The sequence below is a fragment of the Vitis vinifera genome, chromosome 3, assembly GCF_030704535.1.
Source record: "Vitis vinifera cultivar Pinot Noir 40024 chromosome 3, ASM3070453v1".
NCBI lineage: Eukaryota > Viridiplantae > Streptophyta > Magnoliopsida > Vitales > Vitaceae > Vitis > Vitis vinifera.
In genome coordinates, this window is record NC_081807.1 from 665769 (window position 1) to 684968 (window position 19200).

The following is a 19200-nucleotide window of genomic DNA, read 5'->3' on the forward strand; positions in this document are numbered from 1 at the left end:
TATTGGATAAGACATGTGACCCTATGAGTGCAATTATTGTCCTAATAAATATGAATTGTGTCGATCCTTTCCTCCTTTGGTGAGGAAGTTTACGAAGTACCCCAACTTGACAATCCCTTTAATGACATTGTGAATGGACAACAACGATATGTTATTTTGGTCATTCATGACGAAAATCCACTAACAATCAACTTGGAGTAGGTTAACCAAGTTGTCATCAACATTTTTATATAAGTGAGTTATGAAGAGACGCTATAATCATATAATGATGCTTTGGTGGTGGCTTTATCAATGACAAATCGCAAACTGCAATGAATTTTAGTGGATATAGGCAATTCAACTTGTATTTATTTAATAAAGAACGGGGCTATCTTTCAACCTATTAACTTTAACAATAAGCTCCCTTATCGTGTTCAATAAGGATTCTATCACTTCAAATTGGTAAAATATTGTTATTAGTCAATGTTGAATTGACAACTATTATAGTGAAGTTCCTTATGATTGGTCTTGCGCCTCCTTATAATGTTGTTTTAATGCAAAATTAGATCTATCGTACAAAAGTTGTTTATATCGACTTTGTATGAAAAAAAAGAAAAAAAAAAAAGTACCATTCCTAACTAGTAAAAGGAGTAATGGAGATACCGATTGATCAAAGTTCTACCAAGAAATATTATTTGTATGTTTAAAGGGAGTTTTTATGAGGTTTCACATTAGTTTTATGGAATTATATAAACTATAGTGAGTGACAAAAATGAGAGGGGATTTTTTCTCTACCATAAGAGAAATGGGAAAAGTTAACTTGCCTAACTACCTTTTTGGCCGTTGGTTTTACTCATGTGGTTGTTTCTTGTTTTTGTTTTTACAAAAAATGTCAAATCATTTTATTAGATTTTAGCATTAGATTTTGAAACACTTGGAATCTGGTGAGGGTAATAAATTATTAAAATATTGGTAGCCGACCATTGACATGGAGACATTCATAGCAAAGCATGTTTGGAAAGAAAGAAAATTGTAGAATGCTTTTCCCACGTACTACCAAATACCAAAACCCCACATGGCTTGTCTTTTAGACACAACCTAAATGGGGCCTACCTATTGCTTAATCCATCATCATACCATATAATTTAATGTTCAAAAAAGTATAATCATTTTAATAAATCAGTGTAGTTTAATCATAAAAATAATCTTAGCCCAAATAAAATATTTTTTTTTAAAAAAAAAAGTATGATAAAAAAATGAACTCATCCCTCACAAAAAAGAAGAAAGTGTTGATTAAAATAAAAGTGAGAGTGGTTTAGAAAAATTAACAACCTAGAGTGGAAAAATGAAATATATATATTTTTTTAAATAATTAAAATTAGAATTTATTGTGATGTGAATCATGAAGGCAAGATTATTAAAATATTACCATCTTATTTAACCACAAAAGCGTATGGATGAGACCAACTAAGCTAAAAAGCCAAATAAAATAAAAATAAATAAAATAAATAAATAAATGGTCAATATTGATGTGGGAAAAGAAATGGTGGAGATTAAAGAATGACCTATTTTTTTCTGGTAATGAACAGTGACTTTCTCCAAATTTCAAATACATCCCCACCATGACCTAAATTTCCCAACACATCATCCAAAAATGAAATCATCCCACTATCCATGTCACCATGCCACCACCCCCCCATCAGCCCATCTCTGTTTTTTTATACCTTATCTCTTTTATCCTTTCTTGGAAAATTTTGGAAAGCAAGTTTATTATAATACCATGTTACCAAATAAGATTCTATTTTTGTTTTTTAATGCCTAAAAATGAAATGGTTTCATCATTAATTAATGTAAAGAAAAGGGAAAATATAATAGGATGATTTATTTTATTTTATTTTTTGAATGCAAGACATGGATGAAGTCACAATGGAATCATTCAACCCCATGATCTTAAAAGTGATGTTAAAGATATGTGTGGTGGCAAAAAGGAGATTTATTTATTTATTTTTAAATGGGATTAGCATTCCAATTTTGGAAATAATTTAAAAATGTAAAAAATGTTATATATTTGTGATTTAAAAATATAATTATATTAATTATTGAAAAATAATGAAGTTGACTGCACAACAATTATTTTTGTATATGATTAAACAAACAAAATAATGAACATTAGAAAAATATGATCACAAATTGCATTAGATGTACATAAATTAATGGAGACTTTAAATCCTCTATTTAATTGCAATTTTACCTCCCTCAAATCTTAGGGCTTAATTGGTGAAGTTTTTCCAAAATAAATTTCAAAAATCAGTTTTTGAAAATAATTTTTAAAAATTGTTTTAAATTATTTTTAAGAACAAATTTTGTTGGAGAATTATTATTATTATTATTATTATTAAAGCTTCACCTATTAATGTTTAATGAAAAAGTTTATGATATATTCTTCATGTTAAAATTATTTCTCAATATAATCTAAAAAACATCCGAAAATACCTCAAATTTGTCCTAAAAATCACCTTAAATTCAAAACAAATTATTGAAAACCCATTTTTAGTCTTCGGCTCAAAAGAATAAAATACTATTTTTGAGAATAGTTTTCAAATAATTCCTTACTTTGTGTTTTTGGGGGGTGGTGAGTTCTAAAAGCCTAGGGTACTCTTTAGTGGCTTTAAGAGCGGGCTATAAAGTCCATTGAAGCCCAACTACTAAAGCCATGGCTCAAATGGACAAGCCCATGACTGCAAAGCCAAGGGTCCAACCCTGAGCCAACTTTGTGAACTTTCATTAAGCCCAATACAGCGAAGCAAATAACCCCAAGGGTCTAAACCTCTCATACTAGTCATATTTGAAAAGTAACTTGATCATTGATAGGAAGTAACTTACACCTTTTTAGAAGTGATTTTAAGAGAATTAAAAGCACTTCCTAATATTTGAAAAACCTTTCTTACAAAAACTAGCTGTTTGATAAATATTTGAAATTCAATTTTAAAAATCCTGAGAAATGAAATGATTTCCAGAAAATCATTTGATAGGTAATTCTTTCAAGAATTATTTTTTAAAAACGCTATAAACTAAGAAAACTTAAATCAAAATCACTCCAAGTCCCAACCCGAGGGACAAGATGAATTCAACAATTAAGATTGCCTCCATAAGTTATGACCTATGATCATATAGGTTGTTTCTGAATTGGGTTCTCTCGCCAATTCCCTTTGCCAAAGCCCAAACTCAAAATCTAGGTCAGATTCATGCCTTGCACAAAAAGGGTAAACGCATCAATGAGAAATGAAATCCAACCCAAAACTAGTGTACATTTAAAAACCTATTATGGGTCAAGTTGTGGCCTTTCTCCAAAGCTCCATGGCACACACTGAAGGGATCAACATCCCTGAGGGCACAGCTTTCATCCAAGAATCCAAAACGGGCACACAATAACATTTTAATCCAACAACCTCACACCCAAAAAGAAACAAGCTTCATCTAAGCTGTTGCTAAAGGGTCACAACTTCATCTGCCTTCTAAGGATGAAGACAGACCAATGTCACACCTTGCCTAAAGGGTCAAGAGGCCTCACTGTTGCTAAAGAGGGATCAAACATGACACCTAGTGGCAAGGAAGACACAGGCAAGGCGCAGGCGACACCCATTGTTTTCTATGTGACAGATCACACTGGGTGCGGGACATCACAAGAAGAAAACCCTTAAATGCCATGATTGACGAGGAGGAAGATTACCTAACAAACTCCCAAATCTGTGACACCAAGCTCGTTAGCTTATTATGAACAAATCCATCCGACCCTCTTTTCCCTTGAGTCTCACACCGTGGGGTTACAAGAAGGAAATGGAAGGAAGCTGGGAGTGTCCATGCTCAAAGCATGACTTTCATCCCGTTCAATCCAATCCAATCCAATCCCAGCCCATAACAACATTTTAGGCAATAAACCAGGTTACCGGTATGTTTGGAACCCACGATGCCAACACAATCTCTCGCACTGCATAAATAATTTCCATTTAAGGTGTCCACTGCACAAACAATTTAAACACAAGAACCAAGAAATTGTTCAAATTATATGTATAAACTTGCCAAAGTTAAATGAGCACAAGGCCGCAGAAAAGAAAAATCATACATGCACTAGGTCCAGAGTTCCTAGTTTCTATACCAAACAAATACAGCCTTCACAAGCATTTTATTCTTGCAGATAAACTCAATCCTACTTCTACAAATAACAGAACAGAAAGATTGTTTTGGAGCACTAACTTCCATTATGAAAACATTGGTGAACCCTGCAAGTGCTCACCAACCACTGCTGATCTCAGAAGAATTAAGTTATTTTCTTCCCAAAATGTTACCAATGAACGATACAAGAATACTGGGTAGTACAGTCCCTTTCTTATTCTGCTCTGGACTGGCCAGCTCGGGATGACAAGATAATGCCAACAATAAGGCCGTATAGGGCCAGTGCTTCAGCAAAGATGAGAATGAGGATCATACCAACAAAAAGTTTAGGCTGCTGCGCATTAGCCCTGCAAAACAAATCATAGATTCAAATTATGATTAGTCCTACTAACAAAGAATTTGTCCTCAGCCAAAGCAACTTATCCTAAAGTCGTCCAAAGTACAGTCTGAAGAAATTAAAAACTGAAAGAAATAAAGAAAGAAGACAAATTTTAGACCAAAAAAGGAAAGAGAGAAATTGAAAACAAGCTGCCTGTTTAAACATCTGTCTGCTAACAAATTTTTACTTCCACATGGAGCTTTAGGTTATGTTTGGTTCCCGGAATGCACCAAGGAAAGAAAAAAAATGCAAAGAAAAATGATTTTCTCATGTTTGGTTTTACTATAATTTTTTTTTTTAAAAATTAAATATAATTAAAATTAGTTAGAAATTTATACATTTTAAAATTATTTAATCTTTATATAACGGAGGAAATGAAGTGAAATGTGTTTGATGAAACATATAAAAATAATTTATTAATTTTAAACTTATTTTTTATTTTCCTTCATTTTTTCTTTCCTTCCACTTTTCCTCTTTATTTTTTTTCCCTCACATTTTCCCTCAAATTTTCCGAGAACCAAACATAGTCTTAATGATTTTCTTTAAGAGCATTTCTGGAAGTGTTTCTAAAGAAAGCGCCACAAACTAAGAGAACCTTATAACCAGAATCACTCTTTTTTCTAAACGTGCTCTAAATATGTTTATTATTTGTTTCAGATATCAAACTTACAAGTGGCAGAAAACAATTTTTGGGGATATAAAGGCTACAATGCAAGAAAAGGCACAAGGAGAATGCATCATTCCAGTAAAATTTCAACAAAATAAATATAATAATACAACATTAAAATGCATTCAATTCTGCTTGCGCATACCCTAAAACCAAATATAGAGGGAACATAATTAATGGCAAAATATCTAATAGAAAACAATTTGATTATTAAACGAGGGGGAAAGAAAATGACAGTAACAATTAAAAGGTGGCTGAACAAGGAGGCTTATTGTTTTTACACTTTTGGCTTTTTTGACAAAGGTGTTGTAGAACCAGAGATCAGGTCCAGGTCGCTCTCAATCAACCAAATCGAATTTTAAAGCTGATTTCCACCCAGTTAGGACTGAGGCATAACCTCAGAAATCCAACATGATAATACTCAAAAGGAAAAAGGAATTCAAACATTTACACTTGCAAATCTCTAATCGTAATAAACCCAAATAAAAACAAACGTTTCAAAATCAAATTAAAATCGCACTTGAACTCCTAATTCTCCACAATTTCAATTCAGAACCTCGAGATTAGCACATAGGTGATAGTCCCATGTCCATTGATGCATGTGTTGCTAGTAATTTACATAAAACATATATCAAAACACCATGGTCTCATAAGCAAATAGATGAACTTGATAAAGCCATTTCAAGTTTCAGCCAAGCCCATCTCAACATACCATATTCTTCATGTAATGTCACAGGCGCGTTAACAATATCAAACATCAAACGAAACCACCCATCAAAACTCAACATCTAAATCAAATTATGCAATTACCTGACACCGGCATCGCCAACAATCCCGATTGCCATTCCGGCCGAGAGCCCGGCCAGACCACACGCCAAACCCGACGAGAGATGCGCATAGCCATCGAAAAGGTAGTACGATTTGGCCTTAGGGTTAATCCCAGTACTGATGATAACAGCAATGATAAGCCCGTAAATACCTAAAACTCCAGCCATAACAACTGGTACAATCGACTTCATCACCAGCTCCGGCCTCATCACTCCCATCGACGCCACTCCGACGCCACTCTTCGCCGTTCCATACGCAGCTCCCATACCTCAAAAATTATAAAAACAACAGTCAATCAGAATCGAAGATCTATATATCTATGTCCGGTTATTGAGAAAATGAAGAAGAAGGAGAAGAAATTATCGAATCTATGCATTCAGTTATAGTGAGATCAGCTGACTAAAGACCAAAACTAAGCTCAGATATTCATAATTCCAATCATCCTATTTTCATGCGGTTTCTCAGGAACCAAACGCAGCGTAAAAATGGAAAAGAATGGAGATAGCGTGAAAACGAAGCGAATAGAGAATTAGGGTTTGAGTACAGGAGAAGACGAGGGCAGCAGCGGCGCCGAGGAATCCGAAAAACGGTGCCGTTTCATCGCCGCTGAATGTAGACATTTTAGATAGTGGATCTGAAACGACGTCGCTTGAATCAGCTTGGTCTCTCTGTCTCTCTGATTCTCTCCTTGAAGATCAGCGCAGCGGAAGATGATTGCAAGTGTTTAATAGTCACACGTCTGCTATTGGGCCTGATGTGGGCCTATTGGGCCTGTATTACGCCATTGAAAAGCCCAACCCTTGAGGTTTTGGTTTCACTTGGATTTCATGAACTTAAGAGACTATAGGCAAAATCAAGTTTTTTTTTTTTAAATATTTCGAAAACAGATTCTAAGAAAGCCGAAAATCTTCCTATCTAGGGTTAGGTTTGATGTTTTTAAAATTTTGGGAATTTAGGTATTGAAGTGTATTCATGGAGGTAAATTGCATGTTTGTAAATTTTTTAAATTTTCTTTATTATTGTTAGTCATGAATTTGGAAATTAAGGCTAAGTTTCATAGTATAGATTAGAGAATTTATTAAATTTTAGTGATATTAAGAATATTTTTTTTTAATTAAATTATTTATAAAAGTAGAGAATATTATTTTATAATATAGCGAAGAAAAGTCTTTTATTTGAAAAAATATTAAAATATTTAATTTTAGGCTTTTTGGAAATATCATTTAAATGTATACTTATACCGTAAGTTCAAAAATAAAAAGCTAAAAAAGAGAAGGTTAAAAAATTAACAAACGTTTGAAAAAATATTAAAATATTTAATTTGTTTATACTCTCAATTAACAACTATTTCTCAATACTAATACAAGTGAGTAACAAATATTCAAACATTTGTTTCATCATTTTACAGTTATGTCTTATACAATTATTTTGCAATAACAATTTTAATTTTAATTATTGATGTTTCATGCGGTGTTAATTGTGAAATGTTTTTAATCAAATGTATAGAAAATTTGATGTATGACCATCCATTTAAATCTTAAAAATTGACAATCCTATGGGCCAATTTCAAGAGAGAATGATAACAAAATTGTTCTACTTTGAGAATTTGTCTATGTGATAAGTTTATACATTATGAAGGGTCGGTTCTTAGTTTGAAAAAATTCTAGTGGGTGTTCGAGATTTTAATATTTGAATTTAGTTTGATGTGTAATTATCAACGACATGTTGAAGTAAATATTAGAGTATTATATATTTTTTTTATTAATTTTTCATATAATCAAATTTTAGATGAATAATTTTGATTTACATAATTTAACCGAGTTGTTCTTTGTAAAAGAATCCTAATTATAATTTAGTCTATGTGAAATTTTAGGGTTAAAACTTAACTATAATTAAGTTCAAGTGAGTATTTTGATTTTTAAAAACTTAACTTTATAAATATTTTTAAATGAAAATTGTATTTAAGTTGAAATGAATAATATCACTGAAAACTTAATCGTAATTAAGTTTTTCATAAATAAAACTTAATCAAAGTTAAATCCAAGTGAATAATCCGATGAACTTGACCTCAATTAAGCTATTTATAAATGAAACTTAATTATGGTTAAATTCAAGTGAAGATTATGACTGAAAATTAATTTATCATCAATATTAAAAGCATGGTAATTTTTTGTAAATAAAATTCGTTACTTATCATATTTTAACCTTGTCATATGAAATAAAAAAATCTTATATTTTTGGACTATTTATTTTCCTTTAACTTATTTTTTCATAACTAATTAAGGGAGGAAATTATTTCCGCCAATATGAATGTTATTTCAACTTTTTTTTTAACCAAATAATCCTTTTTTAAAACTGGTTTTTAGGGATAAATATTGTCAAAGTAGAAAATTTTGGATTTTCCTTTAAAAACTCTGGCATGTTCCAACGCGCAAAACGACGCCGTTCCACTCTGGACGGCAGAGTAGTTGATTATTCAATTGAATAATCTGCAGTCGGAAAGCTAGACACGAGAACAGCCACCCAGAGAGTGTCCGTGTGAGAGAGGGAGCTTCATAGATCAACCAAAAATGGCGATAACACTCAACAGTGGCTTCAAAATGCCCATACTCGGCCTGGGTGTGTGGCGTATGGACGGCAAAGACATCAGAAATCTCCTCATCAACGCCATCAAGATCGGTTATCGCCACTTCGACTGCGCTGGTAACCCCACTTTTCCCTCACAATCTCTCTCTCTGAATCACTGCCTGTGTTTCTTATATATGTATCTATGTGAATGGTTCATATGTTATGCTTAATTCTACACGGGTAGACCAATGGAGTGTGAGATAGAGGGTGTGGTGGCAAAAGATTTCAGGATCTTTTATGCTGATTTATGAAATTGGCTTGTTTGGGCTAGTGTTTGCCTGTGGGGTTTGAGTGTATGTGCTGCCATTTTTGTGCAAAGAAATGATGGAGGATGGGTCTTCCCAAAACCCTTGAAAAGGGGGTTTGATGGGTAATCAGCAGGTGTGTACTAGTTTTCTTGTAGGGATGTGTTCTATTGCGAAGCCGCTGGTCATCGTAATGGCATTTTTGGAGATCATTTCTTTATTGTTGAGGTTGTTTGAATTAATGGAATTACAAAACATTTGGGTATGGTGCTTGATCTCTTATGCCACTGCAGTTAATTTACCAAATTTGTAGGCTTGGTGAGAGGGCCTTCCTTTCTATGTAGACATCGTCTGAGATAGTCTGGTCTCATAAAAGGCGTCTATTTCTCTGGTCTGTAATCCTATATTGGATAGGGGAGAGTTTTTAGTGCTATATATATTCCTCCTGATCTTATAGATGCGTTTTAAAGCCGTGAGAGGTTATTTAGGCTTAGAACAAACAATATCTATATGGTTGGGTAGACGTCGTTACAAATGATATTAGAGCTGATCCCGAACCCCAGTGTGAGGGTTTGTTTGGCCCTGTGAAGGGAGGGGTGTTTGCTTATTTGGGCCTATAATCTAATAGAACACGACAAAGACATTGTGTCTGTATTGGGGGTGTTTATGATATCCCACCTCGAATAGGAGAGAAAGTTTCTGATGTTATATATGTATAGACTCTTCTTAACTTTGTAAACGCATTTTAAAGTCGTGAAAACCTCTTTGGGCTTAGAGTGGACAATATCCACATGGTTTGATGAGAGTTATTACAAAAGACACCCCATATTTGCTTAAGAAGTGATTTTGATATTTCACATTGTTTAGGAGAAGAAGTTCCCAACGTTGTATGCACAGACTGTGTAGGAAACAATATCCACACAAGAGGAGCAAACCATTTGGAAAATGAATTTCACATGCGGGGATGATGTGAAAGCTTAATAAGGAGCGGGTCATTACATCTGGATATTCTTGTGCTGATACTATAGTATTTCTAAAGGATACATCACATATCTCATCCTAGTGTGGGACTTGACGAGGATGACGTGTTTTACTATATATGTAGGTGACTCTTTTTAACTGTGTACCATGAAGGACCCCATAAGGAGAAGGTTGTTGGACTTGGACACTCTTATGATGACAGTATTGTTTTTCTAAAGAGTGTAATCACATGGCATTGGATGGTACTGCTTTTTTTCTTTCTTTCTTTCTTTTTTTTTCTTGGTTGAAGACCATAAATGTAAAATTGAAAATGATGAGGAAAATATGTTTGGCATGAGGCCTATGGAAAATATTTTTCAGGAAATTTATGGAGTGGCTGCTTTCAAGAATGTCAAAAGTAGGTTTTTGTTTTTTTGAAGATAAAATAGTTTTAACTAATGAAATGAGACATTTCTCAAGAATTTTTATTGTTGTCATTTTTGTAATAAAATTCTTTTCAAAGAAATTTGTTTTGAACCATAAACTAAACAAGCATGCTATATATTTTCATCAACTATTGTTCCTTCAAGCTCCAAACTTGAGAAATCTTTGAAGTTTATATGAGGAAGATTATTAACCCTTTCTTGGAAATTTTTAGGGGAAATGCAAAGGGAAGAAAATAGAAAGAAAAAATAGAAGGAAAGAAAAAGTGAAAAAAAAAATAAAAATAGTTTGAAGTTCATAAATTATTTTTACATGCTTCTTCAAACCCATCTCACTTATTTTTGCTCTTTTATATAAAAATTAAATAATTAAAAATTGTATGAGTTTCTAACTAATTTTAATTATATTTGATTTTCTCTTGTATTTTTCATTGTAAACCAAAGAAGAGAAAATCATTTTCCTTAATAATTTTTTTTTCCTTTCCTTTGTAGTTTCCTTGGAACCAAGCATAGCATAAATATTTGAGAATTTAAAGTGTCTATGGAGTGCCTTAGCCTTTTTACACACTTCCTTTTGAAGTGCCAATGGAGTATGCAATTTTTGACATGATATTGCCTGCAGCTGATTACCAGAATGAAGTAGAAGTTGGGGAGGCACTTGCAGAAGCATTTCAGACTGGGCTTGTCAAGAGGGAGGATCTTTTCATTACCACCAAGGCCAGTTAAATTGCAAACTCTAAAATCTTGAAATCTTTCATTTTCTATTAACACTGATCCCTAATCTTCCAAACAATGAAATTTTTTTCCTGCATTTGAATATGATTGCAGCTCTGGAATTCAGATCATGGACATGTTATAGAGGCTTGCAAAGCCAGTCTGAAGAAGCTCCAGCTAGATTATCTAGACCTGTTCCTTATTCACTTTCCCATTGCCACCAAACATACTGGTTTGTCCTCAATGCCTTGTTCATCATTCATATATTTGCGTCTGTGTATTGTATCATCTGCTTTTTTTTTTTTTTTTGAGGTATGACACATAATGGGACAATGTACATGCAGTGGCATAAGTTCATGGGGTTGAGGTGTAATGACAAGATGACTTGTCTCGTGCTTCAAGAGTCTTTCTCTGTGTTCTGGTTTTGCAGAACCTTATGCAAGTCTGATAGTTGGTTTTTAGGGATTTTTTATGTTATTCTGCACACTTGCAGGTGTGGGCACAACTGGGAGTGCTCTGGACGAGGATGGGGTGTTGGACATCGACACAACCATATCCCTGGAAACTACCTGGCATGCTATGGAAGAATTGGTTTCTATGGGTTTAGTTCGAAGCATTGGGATAAGGTATGCTCACAAGTTGAAAATTTTAGGTACAATTTGGCCAATACTGTGAAATTTCATACAAGCACTATCCATCATATCCTATGAAAACTTTCCCCTTTCTTCGAGCCTTACTCTGGAACTTGGATGGAGAAAAAAAAAGACTTTTTAAAACTAATTAAGGTGCAATTAGAGAAACAGTTGAAACTTGAATTTCTATTTCCATGTCAACAAGGGTTTGTTAGTGACATCTCTTATTGATTGGGGGAAAAAGTTTCTGACATTATATCCGTAATGAACTTCTTTTAACTAAGTATATGCATTTTAAATCTGTGAGAAGTCATTAGGCTCAAAATGATAATGTCTACTCAGAAGGGAATGAGTCATTACAAAATCTCTCTTGCCAATTGAAATTAAAGGCTTCAAGTTGTTCCTTTGTTCTGATTCTTCAGTTTTGTAAATTTATTTTGAAACTTGGGAATTGTGTTTTGAAAGGAAGTTTTCTTGCAGCAACTACGACATCTTTCTAACCAGGGATTGCTTAGCTTACTCCAAAGTGAAGCCTGCTGTGAATCAGATCGAGACACACCCCTACTTCCAACGCGACTCCCTCGTCAAATTCTGCCAGAAGCATGGAATCTGTGTCACTGCCCATACTCCTCTGGGCGGCTCTGTGTCTAACACAGAATGGTTTGGTTCAGTATCATGTTTGGATGACCCAGCTCTCAAAGTAAGGAAAACCCTTCTCTTACATAGATCAACCATCAATGCTGGTTTGCAAAATAATGTCTTCTTGTTTCTTTGGCTTCAGGATCTGGCTGAGAAATACAAAAAGACTGTACCTCAGGTTGTTCTCCGATGGGGCATCCAGCGGAACACGGTTGTCATCCCAAAAACATCAAAGCTTGAGAGATTGGAAGAAAATTTCAGGGTTTTAGACTTTGAGCTGGCCAAAGAGGACATGGACCTGATTGGAAGCCTGGACCGGAAGCATCGAACCAATCAGCCTGCAAAGTTTTGGGGCATAGATCTGTATGCTTGAAGGTGTCCAAGTTTCATGAGTATGTTCTCAGTTCTCTTATGTCTTGCAAGAACTAAGAGTAGGGGATTCAAAACCCTGGACATCCTTTGTTCTCTCTACTGCCATTGGAAAACTTTGATTGATCTTTGGACATCATTCTTCAAATAACTACATCTCTAATAATTCCTCTCAATACAAAACCCTTCTGTCAGTAACCAGTTAACAGTAGATTCTAAGCATATTCTGTTTTAAAAAACACTTTAAAAAAAATCTGAAAACATTTTAAATCTGTTTTAAAAAAACAACCTGTTTGCAGAACAAAATTTTAAAAAAGCTGAGGTGTTATCCTATGTTAGAAAATTATTTTTTATTCTTTAGAAAAGAGCACGCCTAAGTTGTAGGCTTTGTAGGCTCAAACAAGACTAAATGCGAGGGTAATTATGTTATGTAGCAGGGTACAAAAGCTCCATTTATTAGACTAGGATATTTGAAGATCAATCATTATGGATAAAAATCCATGATTGAAAATGCTTCTTAAACACATGGATTGAAAAATCGGAAAATGTCGCTGATATTTCGTCGAAATATCGGTTATCGGGCGGCATGGAAACGATAAACGGCACCGATTATCGATCGACGGAAAAATCGGCCAAAAATCGACAAAATCGCCGATATATCGGCGAAATATCGGTGAAGCACCGAAAAATCGGAGAAAAATCGCGATATTTCCTACCAGTCCAGCCCGCGCAGTTGTGTTTTTCAGCCTGGCTCAAAAATCGTGGATTTAGGGTTCGTGAAATTTAAATCCAATGGCACAACAGCAAAGAGACCCCTAAAACAGATCCAGAAAACACAGGGAGCAAAAGAAAAGCAATTTTTTTGGTTTTCTTTGGGAGTTTTGAATGGATTTTCTCGGAAATCAAACGAGGATGAATTTTCCCGGAAATCGAATGGGGATGGATTTTCTTGGGAATCAAACGGGGGTTGCAAAAAAAAAAAAAATAATAACATGATTAGATTAGTACCTGCGAGGATTGAGATTTGAGAGTAACAGAGGAAAATAGGGCTTTTTAGGGATTCTCTCGCTAGAAGACACCTTCAGAAAAGGGTTTTTGATGCCCGAGAGAGAAGTGGGTGCCTTTTTTATTTTATTTTTATTTTTAGATTTAGGGGAGATAAAAAAATAAAAAATAAAAAATAAAAAAAACATGAGAACAATTTTCTATAAATAATTATTAATTTTCAACTTTTATTTGGATTATTAAATAAATTTATATTAATAAAAAAAGTTGTTATCGCATTTTTTAATAAATTTTAAAAATTAAATCTCAAATAAGATATTTTATATAAATTAATTTAATTTATCATTTAAAATATAATAAAATATGTAAAAAAATCATGAGAACAATTTTCCACTCTCTATATAAATAATTATTAATTATCAACCTTTATTTTTATTATTAAATAAATTAATATTAATAGAAAAAGTTATTATCACATATTTTTAATAAAATTTTAAAAATTAAATCTCAAATAAGATATTTTATATAAATTAATTTAATTTTTCATTTAAAATATAATAAAATATGTTTTAATAAAAATATTTTAAAATTTTTAAAATAAATACTGTCTTCAACAAGATGAACTCCCTTCATCTAATAATATATTGAAACTACATCGATATCTTTCTTAGTATAAGGACTATTGCAATCTCATATTTCTTAACTCAATTTTAACTTTATACACTTTCAAAATTCATATATATTATTTTTAAAATTCAAATATCGAATCTACCAATATATCTCTATTTATGATATTTTTCTTCTTAATTATATATATATCAATTACACTTACAAGATAACTTTAAAATGTGTATTCTTACTTATGTTATCATTTTTTGAAGTTTTTTCAAGCATTCCTATTAATTTTAAATAATTTTCACTCCACCGATATTTATGAAAAAATATCCACCGATATTTCTCCGATATTTCCGTAAAATTGAAGTACCGATATATCCGTAAAAACCGATATTTCAATCCTTGCTTAAACATTCCATTGTTAAAAATTTGAAGGTATGGTGTTACCTTAAAAAGAGATATCATTGAATTTTTCCTCAATGAAAAACCCTCTAAGCCTATCCACGAGTATCAACAAAATCAATTCTCCATGTTCATGACAAGCTTGAATCGCCGGCTGAGACCCGTAAAAGGGTGAAGAGACAGCAACTTTGCCATTTGGAAACTCAAATATGAAAACAAATATTTATAACTTTTGAGTGTGCTTTTAGAAGAAAACAAAGACAAAAACCATTTTCTCCTAAAACCCTCACCGGATTGATAGAGCAGTTGAGTTTCCAGATTCAATAGACAAAGTTTCTTTCACTCAACCACCTAATAATAGTGATGCCCCAGTATGCAAACATGTTAAAAGGTCTGCACCATAGCACTAGTAAACAAATGGAATAATGGCAAACCGATTGCTGGGGTAATTGTCAAATTTATGGAGATACCACCTCTGTGTTTCTGCTGCTGCAAATATGAGATTTGATGCCTGCCACCACCAAATAAAAAGCTTAAGGTTTTGGAGGATTGAAGTGCAGACAATGGCAAAGAAGTTTTCACATTCAGAGAAGTAAGAATACCACAAATCCAAAAAGTAACCAGATTGTCAAGTCTGAACCCCCACTAGCCACCACAAGGCCACCGTATATAACCTTCATTACAAGAAAGAAAACCAATTAATACGATGATAACAGTAGTTGTCAGGAGAAGAAACTTCTACAATTCAAAGAAACAGAGGGAGGGAAGGGAGTTACAATCTCAGCCAGGTAGTGCGGAGAAGAGACTATTTCAAACCAATCCCCATCAGGGATTCCGTATTCACCTTCTTGCTCCTTATGCTCTTGCAACAAGCCCTGATAAACAGTTGAAAACCCCAGATGAAAACAAAATGGATGATGAAAACCAATACGGTTCCATGCCATGTCCAAGTATGATTTTTAAAGGGCTCATCAAAAATGTTTTGTGGGGATAGAATCATAGAAATAATAACAGAATCACCAAAATAAAATGAAAAAAGTACAAGTAAAGAACATAGACTCACGAGAATTGCATGACAACGATGCTGATGAATCCAACCCCAAATGAATATAGCTGCACCAAGCCAGGAGGGCCATCCAAGCTTCATGAGAGAACTCATGTATCCCCACCAATCAAATTCAATGACAGGCATCTGATTCTTGCCTTTAACGATGAATTCCTTCAATTGATTTGCAGCAAATTTAAATACCTCTGGTGCACAAACGCAGCAGAGTGACAGTGGTGCTGCTGTGTAGAAACTAGTCTCAGAAAAATAAAATAAATCAGTAAGATGACACAGCATTTAAGTACACAAAGAACAGAATGCGAAAAAGAAAGGAAAAAATGAAGGGGGGAAAAAATTGACCACCTCCTTACTGGCAGTTCAATCCAAAAATAAAATAAAATCAAACAAAGAAAAATTTTCAAAAAAAAAAAAAACAAAAACAAAAAAAACAAAAAACAAAAGAAGTTACAAAAATACTGTTTCATTTGAACCTCAATTTAGTGAAAGGCCTATGATTTTGCAATAACTTCAAGCAGTCAAGCATCCCAAAAGATATTAGAGAGTGTCTTAAATATAGCTAATAAAAAGAAGGGTGCCTTTTCTTGACAGACATTTGATATTAAAAGGCGCCTAGCAAAAAGAACAGGAGCAACCAGGACATACCAGATGTAAAGCCCTGGAAACCGAAAACAACAATGGCAAAAATGAAGTTAAATTGGAACCTCTGAAGAGAAAAAAACATTGTAGTTACATCCAGTATCACAACAGTCCCAAAGTAACACATCTATGATTTGATACAATCAACAAGGCAGATTGGCAACTAGTAACTCACTATATCAGGTAAAGGGATGAAACAGAGGAAGCATCATGATTCAAGAGTACATGTTTAAGCTAACTTTTCCAACCACTCATTACTAATATGGATCCAAATAAATGACAAAATCAATATCATGAGCAGCAGAAAAATAGAGTAGCAGGAAAACTAGACTGTAAAATCTTTGTGACACTTACAACAGGCCAGTCAGATAACCAAAAACATGCATCCGAGCTGAGCTGCTATAATTAAAAACATATATTGTCTCATAAAGGCGTCTCATTACTTGGACTTCCATCAACAAAAGCAGGAACACGGATCGCCAAACAAGGTATCTATGCTCAAGTGGAGTCGAACGAGATTTATGCAAGGAAAAGATATGTGAACCTCCAGTCAACTGGCTCGCAACGGTGGAATAAAGCAATGGTTCAGAGACCAATGGTGCCATTCTGTATGCATATAGCAAAGTTGCAAGAACCAACAACGTTGTCCACACCACTGCCACCACATAGAAATGGCAGAAGAATCTTTGTGGAACGGTGAATTTCTACAATTCAAGAGAACACAATATTAGAGAAGTTTGATACAATCATGGAATAGACATGAACCCCACTAGAAAAGAACCAACTGCAACCACCACCACCACCAAAACAGAGGCAAATTGCATATACAAATTTAGGAGGAGGAGCTTAATATTGTGGAATAAGCACATAAATGTTTGATAATGGACCAAACTGTCACAATCTCTGTTAAGGTGCACTCAATGGATGCTACTTTGCTTAAACCGAGTTTTGCCTCAAAGCATGAAGCTGACTTCCATGCCAATCTACAATTTAATCAAAATGCATATAAACCTATTGCATCAAATCAGAGTCGGTGTGAAATTGTGATATCCCAAGTCAGATAAGGGAAGAAGTTGTTGATACTATACGTATATGTTTTTATTAACCATGTAGATGTGCTTTAAAACCGTAAGAGTCCACTAACACTAAAGCAAAAAATATCTATACTGGTGAAAGTCGTTCCAAACAGTATCAAATCCCTGATCCCAATGTGGGACTTTGTCTATCTGGTCCCACAAGGAATGAGGATGTGCATGGTGTGATTGTAAGTGTTTTAAAGCCATGAAAGTCCATTAGGGCAAAAGTTGACAATATCTCCTCAAGAGGGAGCGGAATGCATACAAGCTATGTGAACTGTAAGGGAACTCAAAATCCACAAATTTCAAGCTCACTGGCTCTTGTTGTCTTTTAGCTCAATGTTTATCACATCCAATTTAACTATCATGGCACACAATACGATATGCCCTTTATGCCTTTATGGCTTTCAATCAACATTTAACATCATTCCCTAGGGTTTAAGCAATCATTAAATTCGCAACAATTATTAGTAGTAAATCTTCATGGCAAAAGACTACTCTCATATTTCCCCTTCCATGCTAACAACACCGTCTGGTGATCATAAAAGAGACTTGGACGAAATCATAAATAGCCTCCGTTTAGGTAATTGCTGAGAGGGGAAAACAAAGAAACAAATTCAAAATAGCAGCAAAATCTAGGATTCCATATGCTGGTAATGGAGTATAGACACATCAACCATCACAAATTCAACAACGCCCCGTTTGATTGCCTAGAAAAACGTAGAAAAAACGAAAGGAAGATTCGAAACCCACACACAAAAAAAAAAAAAATCTCTTCTTCATTTGCTATAAACCAAAATAACAACAAAAGAAAACACACAATTCAAACTCGTCCCGTTTTCTTCCCGTTTCCCATCAGCCAAACAGAAAGTAAAACTCACGTATGATGAGGATGGCATGGTTTTCCCTCTCCTAGCAAACCCCAACACAAGCCCATGAAAGGAATGGAGACGAGAAGAGGGAATGGAGGCTATGAGTATGGGCAATGTTCCAGCAATCCAGGCGGCTCTGAGCAAAGCAACAAGGTCTAGCTCCATTGAAGCGAAACAGAGGGAATTGAGAAAACCCAGGTTGGAGGACGGAGCAGTGTTGAAGATAAGCCATTAAAAACAAGGGAGAGTTAAGTGTAAGCAGAGGGTGCGTGCGGGTGTCAGGCAGTAGAGATCCCAGACGTGAGTGTGAAGAAGAGTTTTTGAGGAATCCAAACGCAAGTTTCTTGTTTAGGTATCTCTTCTGTGTTTTCAAATATTTTTTAAAAATAATTTTTATTTATGATGTTTTATAATTAACAAAATCATTAGAAATAATTTTTATTTTAAATAATTCTTCATATTTTTACTTAAAACAATTCTTAGAAAATAACTAAAAATAACTATAGCAATTAAAATGTATTCTCAAAAAATCCTAGTTAGTGGCTCCCAATGAAAGCATGAATCAAGTCAAGGAGAAAAGAAGTTTCTATTTAAGGGTGAATGTAGTGACTTAAAAGAATTTTTATTTATCTCCTGGTTGTGATATCGTAATGTTTCTGTGATGAGATATTACACCATCTTCTACCTTCAAATATAAATTATGGTTTGTTGAGGTGTAATAAAATCACTCTTAAGTGGATGGATCATTCAAATGACGGTGATCTAATATCTTATCCAAATAAAAGGTTTAGTCTAACATCATTAGACACCAATTGATTTTCGGATAAAATAGTCAAAAGCTAATTAAATTTTTTTGTATATAGTCAAGTTTA

The 19200-nt window shown here is 33.9% G+C and overlaps 3 protein-coding genes across 4 annotated transcripts; 1 reads left to right on the forward strand and 2 right to left on the reverse strand.

Moving 5' to 3' along the window:
• Positions 1-4032: 4032 nt before the first annotated feature.
• On the reverse strand, positions 4033-6800 carry LOC100248726 (V-type H+-transporting ATPase-like). The gene is made up of 3 exons (XM_010649277.3): positions 6571-6800; positions 6009-6294; positions 4033-4499 (listed from the first exon to the last, which is right to left on the reverse strand). The coding sequence occupies exons 1-3, from the start codon at positions 6644-6646 to the stop codon at positions 4367-4369; spliced, it is 495 nt and encodes a 164-aa protein (XP_010647579.1). The 5' UTR covers positions 6647-6800; the 3' UTR covers positions 4033-4366.
• Positions 6801-8413: 1613 nt separating this feature from the next.
• On the forward strand, positions 8414-12839 carry LOC100243586 (NADP-dependent D-sorbitol-6-phosphate dehydrogenase). Of its 2 annotated transcripts, XM_002269196.4 has the most exons (6): positions 8414-8729; positions 10925-11019; positions 11131-11248; positions 11510-11642; positions 12129-12348; positions 12430-12839. In XM_002269196.4, exons 1-6 carry the CDS (start codon positions 8597-8599, stop codon positions 12658-12660), a joined length of 930 nt encoding a protein of 309 aa, XP_002269232.1. In that variant the 5' UTR covers positions 8414-8596; the 3' UTR covers positions 12661-12839. The 2 variants fall into 2 exon arrangements, with proteins under 2 accessions (XP_002269232.1, XP_010647574.1); XM_010649272.3 differs by having other exon boundaries at positions 8470-8729; positions 12129-12839.
• Positions 12840-14886: 2047 nt separating this feature from the next.
• LOC100265912 (polyprenol reductase 2) lies at positions 14887-18675 on the reverse strand. The gene is made up of 6 exons (XM_002269282.4): positions 18338-18675; positions 16735-17084; positions 15742-15976; positions 15455-15553; positions 15281-15352; positions 14887-15189 (listed from the first exon to the last, which is right to left on the reverse strand). The coding sequence occupies exons 1-6, from the start codon at positions 18491-18493 to the stop codon at positions 15085-15087; spliced, it is 1017 nt and encodes a 338-aa protein (XP_002269318.1). The 5' UTR covers positions 18494-18675; the 3' UTR covers positions 14887-15084.
• Between the last annotated feature and the right edge of the window lie 525 nt (positions 18676-19200).